The sequence below is a fragment of the Aethalodelphis obliquidens genome, unplaced genomic scaffold, assembly GCF_003676395.1.
Source record: "Aethalodelphis obliquidens isolate GAN/ISIS:26980383/991018 unplaced genomic scaffold, ASM367639v1 scaffold37, whole genome shotgun sequence".
In the NCBI taxonomy this organism is placed as follows: Eukaryota; Metazoa; Chordata; class Mammalia; order Artiodactyla; family Delphinidae; genus Aethalodelphis; species Aethalodelphis obliquidens.
Window position 1 is genome coordinate 11674613 of NW_020837981.1, and position 14396 is coordinate 11689008.

The 14396-nt window shown below is 35.9% G+C and overlaps 1 protein-coding gene across 4 annotated transcripts in view; it reads right to left on the bottom strand.

The window, feature by feature from the left end:
• Positions 1-14322, bottom strand: part of FAM149B1 (family with sequence similarity 149 member B1) — a 61064-nt gene extending 46742 nt beyond the window's left edge. For 3 of the 4 annotated variants that reach the window (XM_027129911.1, XM_027129913.1, XM_027129910.1), the window contains exons 1-3: positions 14156-14322; positions 9847-9951; positions 8777-8906 (exon numbers count right to left, since the gene is read on the bottom strand). In XM_027129911.1, coding sequence (XP_026985712.1) covers positions 8777-8906; positions 9847-9951; positions 14156-14202 — 282 coding nt within the window. In that variant the 5' untranslated portion in view covers positions 14203-14322. Of the gene's footprint in view, positions 1-8776; positions 8907-9846; positions 9952-14155 lie in introns of those variants that run through there. The other variant, XM_027129914.1, reaches the window with a different exon arrangement.
• Between the last annotated feature and the right edge of the window lie 74 nt (positions 14323-14396).

Genomic DNA, 14396 nt, shown 5'->3' on the forward strand with positions numbered 1-14396 from the left:
TTTTTTTAATATCTTTATTGGAGTATAATTGCTTTACAATGGTGTTTTAGTTTCTGCTTTATAACAAAGTGAATCAGCTATACGTATACATATATCCCCAATAAAATACTTTCAAATGCAAAGGAAAATCACCTTAATTAAGTGATCAAAGTGAACAACATTAATAATGGGACAAATGGAATTATGTGCCACCTAATAGAATGCAATGAGAAAAACAAGCTCATTTCTGTCGTATCATAGACTCAAGAACTGTTCCAGATTGAGGGAGACTAAAGAGACTTGACAATGTGATATAAACTTTTGCTATAAAGGATATCATTGGGACAACTAGTGAAACTTTAATGGGATCTATGGATTAGGTGGTAGCAATATATCAGTGTTAATTTCCTGAATTTGATTCTTGCCCTCTAGTAATGTAGTGTGTCCTTGCTTGAGGGAAATATACACTAAAATATTTGGTGCAAGGGAGTATCATGTCAGTAACTTACTCTCAAACCATTCAGGAAAAAAACAGTTGGCCTCCATATTCATGGGTTTGTAAATGTAAAACACATTTATATTGTATTAGGTATTATAAGCAATCTAGAAAGGATTTAAAGTGTACAGAAGGATATGCGTAGGTAATATGCAAATACTGCACCATTTTATGTGAGACTTGAGCATCCCTGGATTTTGGTATCCACAGGGGGTCCTGGAACCAATCCCTCATGGATACCAAGGGAAAACTGTTCTTTTTACTATACTTACAACTTTTCTGTAAGTTTGAGGTTGTTTCCAAGTTATTAAGAAAACACAATGTGCAGTAATTGCAACTTTGATCACAAAACTTGAATTTGATTAAGACACAATCCATTACTAATAATGGATTTCACAGGAATTACCTACTCTGACATACATGTGAAATCTGCAATGAAATGTTTGTGTAATACAAGGAAAATATCAACATTATTTATATACTAACCAGGAACCTTGAAAACAATCACAATTATAGCTATAAGTTTCAAAGAGAAATGTATTCTTCAAAATATTAAACATAGAGTTTTTATATGACCTAGAAATTCCACTCCTAGGTGTATACCTAAGAATATTCAAAACATGTCCACAGAAAAACTTGTACACAAGTGTTCATAGTAGCATTATTCATAATAGCAAAAAAGTGAAACAATCCAAATGTCCATCATCTGATGAATAAACAAAATTGGTATATCCATGCAATGAAATTATATTCATTAATAAAAAAGAAGTACTGACACACGCTGTAACATGGATAAAATGTGAACATATGCTAGGTGAAATAAGCCAGACACAATAGGTGATATACTGTATGATTCATTTATATGAAATATCAGAATAGGCAAATCCATACAGACAGAAAGCAGATTAGTGGTTGCCAGGGGCTGGGTGGAGAGAGAAATGGAGAGTAATTGCTAATGGAGACAGGGTTTCTTTTTGGGGTGATGAAAATGATAGGATGGTTGCACGACTCTGTGAATATACTGCAAATCACTTAATTGTTCACTTTAAAAGAGTGAATTTTATGTATGTGACTATCACGGTAAAAAAAAAGTAAAAATAATAAATCCAATGAAAGTCTAATCTAGTATTAAACAGATGAGAAATCTATTAAAACATTTAAATGAAATATCAAAAGTTAAACACATGACAAAGAATATAAATTTCTGCCAGAAGCCAACATTAGCCTAGAACTCAGTTCCCTTAGAAAACATGAACTCTGGGACTTCCCTGGTGGTGCAGTGGTTAAGAATCCGCCTGCCAATCCAGGGGACACGGGTTCGAGCCCTGGTCCAGGAGGATCCTACATGCTGCAAAGCAACTAAGCCCATGCGCCACAACTACTGAGCCCATGTGCCACAACTACTGAAGCCCGCACACCTAGAGCCCGTGCTCCACAACAAGAGAAACCACTGCAATGAGGAGCCCACACACCACAACGAAGAGTAGCCCCCCCTCACCGCAACTAGAGAAAGCCCACGCACAGCAACGAAGACACAACACAGCCAAAAATAAATAAATTAATTTAAAAAAACAAAACAAAACATGAACTCTACACCTATATACCAGCAACAAATAGATTAAAAATATGATTTTTAATATACCATGCAAGGTACCTAGGAATAAATCTTCAACAAATATATATTACTTTTATGGATTAAATTATAAAAATGTATTGAAAGACATTAAAGAAATGGATAATAAATGGAAAGATTTATATATCAAATTCATGATTAGGAAAACTCACTATCATAAAGATAGCAGTCCTCCCCAAATTGACCTATGCAATTTAATAATCAGATTCTAACATACATAAAAAAGGTTGACCAAGACAATTATCAATAATGTAGTAAGACTTCCCTATCACATATTATAGATTATTATAAAGCTATAGTTTAATGAAAACCAGTTGTATTGGGCTTCCCTGGTGGCGCAGTGGTTGAGAGTCCGCCTGACGATGCAGGGGACACGGGTTCGTGCCCCGGTTCAGGAAGATCCCACATGCCGCGGAGCGGCTGGGCCCGTGAGCCATGGCCGCTGAGCCTGCGCGTCCGGAGCCTGTGCTCCGCAACTGGAGAGGCCACAACAGTGAGAGGCCCGCGTACCGCAAAAAAACAAACAAACAAGAAAAGCCAGTTGTATTCGCATGAGTTTAGAATAGAACAGTTTAGAGAGCCCAGGAACAGACCATTTCATATTTTAAAACTTAATCTATAACAGAGGTAACATAGCAAATCAATGGAGAAAGGATGCAACAGTACTCTCCGGAAATAATGCTACCTTTTATGGAAGAAGCTGGAAATATATATGTGCATTTTTAGTGATCACAATGACTAGAGGTTGCTACAGGTATTTAATAGGCAGGGATCATTAATACTAAACATCCTGCTATACATGGGACATTGCTGTACAACAGCCATATCCAAAATGCCAAAAATGCCCTTGCTTAGAAATCCTGAACTAGTCAGTAAATGGTGCTGAAACAATTCATTATCCATATGAAAAAATTAAAATTATGTTCCTGCTATATACCATATACAAAAAACTATTCCGGGGGATTAAAGACCTAAGCGTGGGAATTGTGAAAGTTACAAAAGCCACAGACCAGGAAAAGATATTTGCAATACATTTAACAAAGAATGAGTGTATCAGTGATTAATTGCATTTAGTTACTACTAATAAAAACAACAGTGACTTAAACAAGATAAAAGTTTAATTTCTCTCTCAAAAAAATTAAATCTAGGGGTAGGCATTAAAATCGATATGGTGCCTCCATGGTTATCAAGGACTCAGTTTCTTCTATCATTTCCATCCTCAGTGATGCTTTATGGTCCAAGATGGCTGCTTTACCTTTAGCCATAGTTCCATGTTCCAGGCAGGAATTAGGAGAATTCCTAATTAGGAATTTTCCTAATTAGGAATTAGGAATTTTCCAGAATTTTTTCTCAAAAAAACGGCATTCCAGAAAGCCCCATCTCCTGACTTATTGTACAATTCATTACCTACCTCTACCTGTAACAGAGGTTGGTAAATAAATTTTCAACTGGGTACAATACCAAAAGTTCTATAGTTGTACAGGGAGAGTGGACATTATATAACTATTTAGAACAGGGGTCAGCAAACTATGACCAGTGGGACAAATCCAGCCCACAGCCTATTTTGTAAATAAAATTTATTGGAACATTGTCATGCCCATGTATTTATACACTGCTTATGGCTGTCTTCTCAGTGAGAGTTGAGGGTCCTGACAGAGTCTGCAGAGCCTGAAATATTTACTATCTAGCCCTTTACACAAAAAGTACACCCACCACCCCTAATCTAAAAGACAAAGAGGTACCAGGGGTTAAGAATCCGCCTGCCAATACAGGGGACACAGGTTTGAGCCCTGGTCCAGGAAGATCCCACATGCAGTGGAGCAACTAAGCCCGTGCGCCACAACTACTGAGCCTGCGCTCTAGAGCCCACAAGCCACAGCTACTGAGCCCTTGTGCCACAACTACTGAGCCCTCATGCCACAACTACTGAAGGCTGCACGCCTAGAGACCGTGCTCCACAACAGAAGCCACTGCAATGAGAAGCCCGCGCACCACAACAACGAGTAGCCCCCACTCACTGCAACTAGAGAAAGCTCGCGCACAGCAACGAAGACCCAACACAGCCAAAATATAAATAAATAAAAAATAAGTTAAAATAAATTTAAAAATAAAGACAAAGAACTCCTACTAATTAATATGAAAATGATAAATAAAATAATAAATGAGTATGAAAATATTAATAGGCAATTCACAGACTACAAATATGTGCAACATCATATATGAACTTTTCAAACAGTTCTAGGCAAAAGAAGCCAGATATAAAAAATACATACTGTAGGATTCCATTTATATGAAGGGCAAGAACAAGTAAACCTGATGATAGAGGTCAGAACAGTAGTTATCTTTGGGGTTGGGAGAGGGCATCTAGGAGCCTTGTGGGATGCTGATTGTCTATATCTTGATCTGTGTACTGTTTTCACACATACACACATACACACACACACACACACATGCACACCCAATATGTAAGTTATGCAGTTTTCTGTAAGGTGTGCAACTTTTCTTTTCTAATCAACCCCATTGCATCAGATACCTTTAAATAAAAAAAACTAAAACTCTGGCAAAGATGAAAAAGTTTGATAATTCACTGTTTTGGTCAAGAGTGTAAGAAAATAGGCCCTTTCGTATGTTCCTGGTGAGATTGCAGATTGTCATAACTTTTACAGAGGTCAATTTGGTAACAACTTTCAAAATTACAAAAGCATGTATCTTTTGAGCAGCATTCAACCTCTAGAAACTTATCCTCAGATATGTTCATATATATGTAAAATAATATATGTACAGAGTCATAAATGCAGCACTTTTTTGTAATAGCAATGGCTATGCAGCCATCAAAGAACAAAGCAGTTAGTTTTTTAATAATATATATATTTGAATATACTATAATATACATAATATACTATAATGTAATATATTCTTCAAAATACATTGATAGTGTTAAGTGGAAAAACAAATAGCCCTGGATAGAGTGTATGATGACAAGCTTTATGTAAAAATTAAAATGTACAAAGTTAGCAAAGGAATCAATTAAATTTGTAAATAGAGAATCCCTGTCGGGTTCCTTGCTGTAACTGAAACAGCTTTAGTGTTTTGCCATTTAAACTGATATTTAACTGACAAATAGTCATTATCAAGTTTCAAGGGTTTCCTTCCCTATCTAATTGAAAATTTTTATAAGGAATGGTTTTTGAATTTTATCAAGTATCTTTTTAACATCTATTGGCTTGATCATATTTTTTCCTTTAATTCACTGATGTTAAACATATTAATACATTTACAGATATTGACCCATCTTTGTATTCCTAGAATAAACCTTATTTGATTATTTAAAAAAAAATCAATCCGAAGTAGATAAAACTAAAATAGAATAGAACACGGTTAGATATTTTTATGATTGTTGACTATAAAACTTTAAATAATAGATATAATTAGAATAAAAAAGGAAAGTCTTCCTTCACATCATTATAATAACTTTGTTAATTTTTTTAAGACTTTTTTTTTTTTTTAATGTGGACCATTTTTAAAGCCTTTATTGAACTTCTTACAACACTGCCTCTGTTTTATGTTTTGGTTTTTTGGCCCCGAGGCATGTGGGATCCTAGTTCCCCAACCAGGGATCGAACCCACACCCCCTACATTGGAAGGCGAAGTCTCAACCACTGGACCACCAGGGAAGTCCCCAACTTTGTTAATTTTAAAACAATATTTTAAAAGAAATAAACCTAAGAATATAAACGCCAGCATGATTATAAATATATTTGGCAAAGTAGTAGGCCATTAGTTAAATTGGGGGGAAAACTGTATTCCTATATACCAGTGATAACTCAAAAACACCTAAGTTCAAAAGCAAGGAAAATGTATAATTAAATACTAAGTTCAATTTTAATATCAGTTGTATCTTACAACAAGAGATTTACTCAAAATAAATAATGAAATGATAAAGCGGATTAAATTAAAGGAAGATCTAAGTAAACTATATTTCTAGGTAGAATACTAAGTTCAGTTAAGGTACAAAATGACTGAAATGTGTTTATAAAGCGATTAGTACAGAGCCTAGCACCTATTAAATATTCAATAAATTTTAGTTCTCCCTGCACCTAATTTAATATAATGTTGTAATACAATATCAATTAAATCCCTCATGAATATTTTATAAAATTTCATACAAGGGAAAATAAAATTTATCTGAAAGAGCAAAGAGGACACAAATACTAAATAATACATGTTTTTTAATGAACACTAATAGATTTTCCAAGATTTTTAAAATATCATGAAAACCCTAAGATATTAAGTCAAATGTAGAAAAATTGTTCAAACAAAGTAGGTTCAACAGTAAAAGAACTTAATTATCCTCACACCATATACTATTTTAAAAGTCTGGTGAGTTAAAAAGTTAAACACGCAAAATTCTATTAAAAAGCTATGAAGAAGAATATTATAATATTCCATCTTTCTAAAGATAAAATCCTGACTAGCAAAGAAATTAAGGTCAAAAGTAAAATGGTTATATTTGAATTTTTAAAAAAAAATCTGTTACACAATAAATACCAAAAGGAAAGAAGGGAAATGGGAAACATTTGTATGACATTCATAACTTATAAAGAGATACTAATTAAAATATAGAGATAACTGATTGAAATATATAGTCAGTACACTAAAACCTCAAAATAAGTCATCAAATTAATTAAATCATTACGTAAGGATAAAATTTAAATTCTTTACCATGGCCTACAACGCCTTACAAGATCTAGTGCTGCCTACCTCTCCAGTCTCATTAGCGCTTTCTCCCCTGGTACACCATCCTTCAACCACCCTGACCTTTTTCCAGTTCCAAGAACATACCAAACACTTTCCCTTGGAAACATGAAGATCTCTTCCTCCTTAGGGCCTTTGCAGATGCTGCTGGTTACCTGCTGGAAGCTCTTTTCCTCATTCTTCACGTGGTTAACTCTTCAGTCTTCAAGTCTCAGATCTACCCTACATGATACCCTACCTAAAGTGAATCCCCCTTATAGTGTTCTATTTCAGCTCCCTGTTGTCTTCCTTAGAGTACTTATGACCTTTTGTAGTTATTTTGTTCATTTGCTTTTGTCAATCTCCCTCATTAGACTATTGAATCATGTAAATCTCATTCACCCCATATTCCCAAATACAGTGTCTGACAACAAATGCGTTCAATAAATATTTGTTGAATAAATAAAAACTGAAAACCCAAGTATCAAATAATAATGAAATTACTAAATTATGATATAATATATTAAAACAAGGAAATGCTATATAACTATATATAACTATTCAAATTGACAAGTATGGAAGTAGTAAAAGAAAATGTCTATATGAAATAATGGTGAATGAAGAAGCAGATCAGGATGCACATATATCATACAACTATGTAAGGCAACTATATATACATCCAACTTAAAATGACTAGAAAATAACTCATAGTGACAAAAAGGTTGTAACAATTAGCAGGCTTTTTGTAAAGAAAGCAGGTTGCTAACAATAATATTGTATAAAGTCAGTATTGTGGAAGAGTGCTTACAAAATAACAGTAAGTGAGAAAACAGAGCATAGTATTGTATGTACACCATGACTATAGCTAGGCCAAATTAAATATAGATTGAAAGAGGATACTGAAATAAAAATACCTATTGCATCAAGGTGAGAAACATGCATAAAATTTGTTTTTTAAATTTTCTTTTAAGGTTGTTGGTCTTTTAAAAATAATACTTATAATGGCAGATAGTCATGAATGAATAAATAAATAAATCTCATTATCTCAACACCCAATTAATAAAGGAGTAACATTTTAGGTAAATATCTTTAGTCTTTTTTTCTAGTATATATAAGCAAAAATATCTGTAAAATAAAATTAGAACTACACTATACATTTATTTATTTATTTATTTATTTTTTGTGGTAAGCGGGCCTCTCACTGTTGTGGCCTCTCCCATTGCGGAGCACAGGCTCCGGACGCGCAGGCTCAGCGGCCATGGCTCACGGGCCTCGCCGCTCCAGGGCATGTGGGATCTTCCCAGACCGGGGCACGAACCCGTGTCCCCTGCCTCGGCAGGCGGACTCTCAACCACTGCGCCACCAGGGAAGCCCTATACATTTATTTTTAACGTGCTTTTTTTCATTTAGTAATATAAACGTTTTCCCAGTCTATATGGCTTGGTAATAAACTTTCAAAAACATTTTAAACAACAAGGTAATATTAGTAGTGGAGAGACACACTGGTGGACTGAGCACAGCAGAAGGAGTAGATCCAGAGCTCAGATCCATACCAACGTGCAAGTGTTTAAGCCAAACACTAAGCATCTCTAAGGATCAACTACTACATCCATAAAACAGAGCAATACTGAAAGAGGGTGAAGCTGATGCTTCTTGACAGCTATTTTAAAGAGTAAATAAACAATGTAGGAGGGACTTCCCTGGTGGTCCAGTGGTTAAGACTTCGGGCTTCCACTGCAGGGGGCACAGGTTCGATCCCTGGTTGGGGAACTAAGGTCCCGCACGCCGCGCGGCACGGCCAAATAAAATAAAATAAAGTTAAAAATAAGCAGTGTAGGAGAGGGAAGGCATGAAATATACTGACCAAACTGACAAATGCTAACTCCCAGAACAGTCTCCCAAGCAATCCATCAGACCAATAACATAAAACTCACACCATATCCCCAGGAGAAGTCCGAGCTGCCTTCAGTAGAGATCCCTGTGCCTGTATAACTTGGAAAAGCAGACCTTGAATTCCCAGTGTCAGCTGATGTAAAAGGTGATTCTTGTGTGATGTCAGACTCACTAAATGCACAATTTGGAAGGAGAAGAGAAAACAGAAAAATTCTTATATTTCCTCAAGTTTCTGCAGCATTAACTACTCAGCAATCTATTAGGTGATAAGCATGTGTAGAAATATATCCACAGAGGTAAAAATAAATGAAGGACTTGAAATGTAAGCATCATAGTAAAGTCGGATCTAATTCCTACAGAATTGATGGCAGCCATTCTAAATAATTCTAGTCTTAGTTTACAATGAATACTTTAACATTCCACTTATAATATCTACCCTTGAGAACTAAAGACATTTCAGAAACGTCTAGGAATTCACATAGAATAGTATGTGAACTTGTATGGCACTTTTAGTTTACCAAGCACTTTCACAGATATTAACCCCATTTTATCCTCACAACAACCTGGTGATGCAGAACTCAACCCCTTTTTTAAGACAAAGAATCTGAGATTTAGTACTAGGTGTTGAAACTAGGTTTTATGACTGTAATTATTCTATGATACCACATTGCTTCTCAGAACCCTCTGTGAAGTTACCGTATCCTCTATTTCTTAAAATAATAACTGCAGCTAATATTTACTCAGCATTTACTGTATTTTATCTCATTTATATTCAGAACACCCTTTAAGAGATACTCTTACCAGGTAAGTAACTTGCCCACTATTATTCAGCTAATAGATGACAAAACCAGGATTAAAAATCAGATCTGTTTGGGTTCCTCCTGAGTCTCTGTTTTTAACTACTTCATAATACTGCTTTTCAAAGGTTATAAAAATAAGTGTGTTTCCATTAGCTGTTCCAGAATGAAAGTTGAATGGTATTGAAAAAGTGTGATAAAAATTCTTGTTTTCTTTCATTAGTACAAGGCTTGATACCAATCCTAAGGCAAAAAAACAAAACTTTTGCCATTATCAAGTGCAATAAGCAAACAAGTACAATTTTTGTTATTACCTTTGGGAACTTATGTCGTTTTCATGGCTGTCATTGGTAGAGGAAATTGCATCCAGCTGCTCTGGAAGGGGATGATGATTAAGAGGATGTTTTGTTATTCCTTTCCTGTGAAAGAGAAAAACAAAGTTATATTTCCTGTAAAGAAAAAATATATACTTTTCAGTAACTTGATCTACAAGTTCGTCACCTACTTCTTGCTGTTCTGGAACTGCACTGTACAATACAGTAGCCATTAATCACTAGCAGTTAAAATGTGGTCAGTTGGAAATGAGATGCACTTTAAGTGTAAAACACATAGGATTTCGAAGTCTTAGTACAACAAGAATGTACAATGTATCATTAATTATTTTATCTTGATTACATGTTAAAATGATAATATTCTGGATATATTTGGGTTAAACAAAATATATTCTTAAAATTAATTTCACTGCAAATTGAAAATATAATAAGGTATAACCACACACCTATTAGAACAGCTAAGATAAAATATGGTGATAACACTAAACGCAGATAAGGATATGGAGAAACTGGATTTCTCATACATTGCTGGTAGGAATGTAAAATGGTGCAGCCACTCTGGAATAATTTCAGTTTCTTATAAAACTAAACACATGTGTTTATCATGAGACCTAGCCATTGCACTCTTGGGCATTGATCCCAGAGAAATGAAAATTTATGTTCACACAAAAATCTGTACACAAACGTTCACAGCAGCTTTATTTACAATTGAAAAAGGTTGGAACAACTGAAATGTTCTTTGACAGCTGAATAGTTAAACTTTGGTATATCTACACAATGGAATATAATTTAGCATAAAAAAGGAGTGAACTGATACATGCAACAACTTGGATGGATTTCAAGGGCATCATACTTTGTGAAAAAAGCCAATCTCAAAAGGTTACATATACTATATGATTCCATTTATATTACATTCACAAATGACAAAACTATAGAGGTGGAGAAAAGATTAGTGGTTCCAGGGTGTGAAGAAAGGAATGGATGTGACTGTAAAGGCATATATAAGGATGTTTCCTGGTGGTGATGGAACAGCTCTGTATCTCTATTGTATTGGTAGTTACATATATCAATAAATGAGACCAAATTGCATAGAACTATATATACATATATACAAAGGAGTGGATATAAAAACTGATGAAAACTGAATAAGGTTTATAGTCTAGTTAACAGTACTGTACCAATGTCAGTTTCCTGGCTTTGAAATTATATGATAGTTACGTAAATTGTCATCATTGGGGGAATCTGGGTGAAGGGTTCATGGGACTTTGTACTATTTTTGTAACTTCCTGTGAGTCCATAATTATTTCAAAATAAAAAGGTAAAAAAGTTAATTTCACCTGTTTCTACTATTTTTTTAATGTGACTACCTGAAAAATTTAAATTATATATGTGTTTTGTATTATATTTCTATAGGACAGTACTGTTCTAGAGAGTTCAACATGTGCATTAGAATAAACTATGGGGTCAATTATTATATGTTCCAGTCCTAATCATCCACGATAGACTTTCCTTCCCCACAAAATTCTGTAGTCAAATAACATGATAGGTTAAACAAAGTTACACAGGTTTCTTTACAAGAGGTCTTCCCAGGGCTTTTAATATGCAAATGTATATTATAAATCTAATACTCTTGTTTCACAGGAAAGGAAAGTGAGGCACAGAGGGATTAAGTAACCTGCTTAAGGTCATATGGCTAGTAAGTAATGGAGCCAGGATTCAAATCCAAGTAGTTTGTTTGAGGCTTCTCAGAGCAAATGAATAGTTTGAGATTTTAGTAAATTGTACCATTTTTGTACATAAAGACCTAGTCAGCAGAGCTTGTACTTTAAACTATTTCTCAAATGGTGGGCATGGATTTGTGTAGAGCTATTTGTACTTCTCTCATTCAATGATTTTACAACCAAAAGCTTGTCTTTGAGACAGTGGCGGGGATCAGAAATGTGGATTCCAGCTATGAAATAGAAACTTAAAACATATTTTAGTCTGTCAGAGAAATTTGGTTATCAAGTGACAATTAGATAATACCAAAGAAATATTAAATTTGATCATAGCTTTGTGGTTACATAAGAAAATGTGTATAATTTTTAGAAATGCATATTGAAGTATATGGGGTGAAATGATAGTGTCTGGGGTTTTCCTTCCTTATTTCACAGATGACAGACAGGCTGAAAAAAATATATAGATGAAAGATGAAGCAAATATATTAAAATTTTGATAACTGTTTAATGTAGGTGATGGGTAGGTCATTATATTATTCACTATACATTTATGCTTGAGATTTACCATTTTTAAAATGTTAAGCTGTATATTTTATCCCAACCTCTTTTCAGTATCTATAATTTGGAACTATTAGGGAGAAAACTAAAATTACTTCTTCAAAGCAAATTATCATTATAACACCTAAAGTAAAAATTACTTTTAATATACTGTTAGTTAGGGCTTCCCTGGTGGCGCAGTAGTTGAGAGTCCGCCTGCCGATGCAGGGGACACGGGTTCGTGCCCCGGTCAGCGGAAGATCCCACATGCCGCGAAGCGGCTGGGCCCGTGAGCCATGGCCGCTGAGCCTGCGTGTCCGGAGCCTGTGCTCCGCAACAGGAGAGGCCACAACAGTGAGAGGCCCGTGTATTGAGAAAAAGAAAAAAAAAAGAAAAAAAAAAAATATATATATACTGTTATTTAGATGCATATAATCTTCATTATCATCATTATTCACGTTATTCTGACACTTCTAGAGAATCATCTTTTGGGAGAGTTATCTTTAGGGAGTATCAAGTCAACAATAGAGAACAAGTAACATAACCATACTGGGTCAATAATTCTGGCCCAATAAGTGCTATCAACAATTTTTTCCATAAATGATATTTTTTTCACTCTCAGAATGGTCAGAATTAATTATAAAAGCAGATTTTTGCCTAAGCCCTGTTCCCTTTATTGGTAAATGACTTTCTTCTTCCTATTTGCTAAAAAAGCCTATTAACTGAACTGCTTCTGTGTCCTATCCTATTATTTAGTAGATAATAAGCTTCTGAAAGGCAAGGAAAGATCATAGACTGATTTTGTTTGTATGGCTATTGTACCAAGCAAAGATGGGAAGGGACAAGGAAATTACCATTTACCGAGGACCTACTATGTGTCAAGCCCTATGCCATCACTTTAGATATGCTTTTAGATAAGGTCTTATTCCTATATTACAGAAATGAAGGCTCAAAGATTTAGTAATTTGCCTAAAATTAACAAGGCTACAGAAGAGTCTAAACAGAAACCCAGATGTGACTGAAGATACCATGCCTGTTAATTGCCCTGTATAGTTAATATTTAATTAATAAATGTATGGTTGCTAAAATTACATAGTTTAGTGGAGGAAAAATATTGGTATTTGGGGTTGAAAAACCCAAGCTCAAAACCTATTGGTTATATAATCTTAAGATGTGTACCTTTCTGATATTTTCATCTGCTGAAAAACTAAAGATAATCATACCCATCTTACAGAGTTAAGAGAATCAAAATGTGAAAATCTTTTTGAAAGTGTAAAGCATTAATAAATGAATGACATTATCATTACTTCCTACATTATAACACTTCACTAGGGGTGGGAGGTGGGTCTTTAAGCGGGAAATATTTGCTGTCTAAAGTCTCAAAAGCAAAACTGATCCTTAAGGATTCTGACACTAAATTGCAGAGGTGCAGAGGCAGTATGTGTAATGGTTATGACCACAAGCTTCAAAAACAGATTGACAACAGGTTCGTACTTCAGCTCCACCACCACCCTCTAGCTGTGTGATCTTTGGCATGCTACAGTCTTTAAGTCTGGGATCTTTATCTGTAGAAAGGGCAAAATAATACTTCCTATCTGGTCTCCTTATTGACACGATTAAGTGAGCTAATGCATGCATGTAAGCAGCTTTGCACTGTGCTTGGCACTAGACGTATTCAACTTCATTGTAGCACTCAGCTATTAATAGCTTCACGAGTTGTCAATGGTCATTGACACTGGGGCACGAAGCACTGCGGAAACTACAAAATGCCTTAGGAAACCCAGTCCCCGAGCTCAAGAAGTGCAACCCAAGGGGGCCAAGTCCTGGGACAGCACAGGTAACACGCCCTTAGCTGGAGATGGAGGTAGAAGGGGCAACGTCCGGCAAGGCTGGGAGGAGAGAATTCCGAAGAAAATTTTCTTTCCCTCGCCCTGGGAAAGGAAAAAGGAGCAAGGGACTGGTCAGGGAGGGTCCGCAAAGCGCCTGCGGCCCGCCTCGGTCTGGGCCGGGCTGGGGTGGCTGAGCAGTCCACTCACAGCTCCAAGTTCTGTGGCACCGCCTTCCGAGTGTATCTGGAGATCATCCTCCTCTTCCTCCTCAGCCGCGGCCGGGGCGGGCAAGCCAGGTTGGGGGCCTCTGGCCTGGCCCTCCCGCCGGCTCCGGTTCGGCTCCCTCCCGCCACCTTCCGGCCCCGTCACGCCCCGTCTCTTAGACTCCGGGCCGTCACTCCCACAGGATCCCCACCTCCCTAGTCTTCCGCCCTCCTTGCTTCCCCGT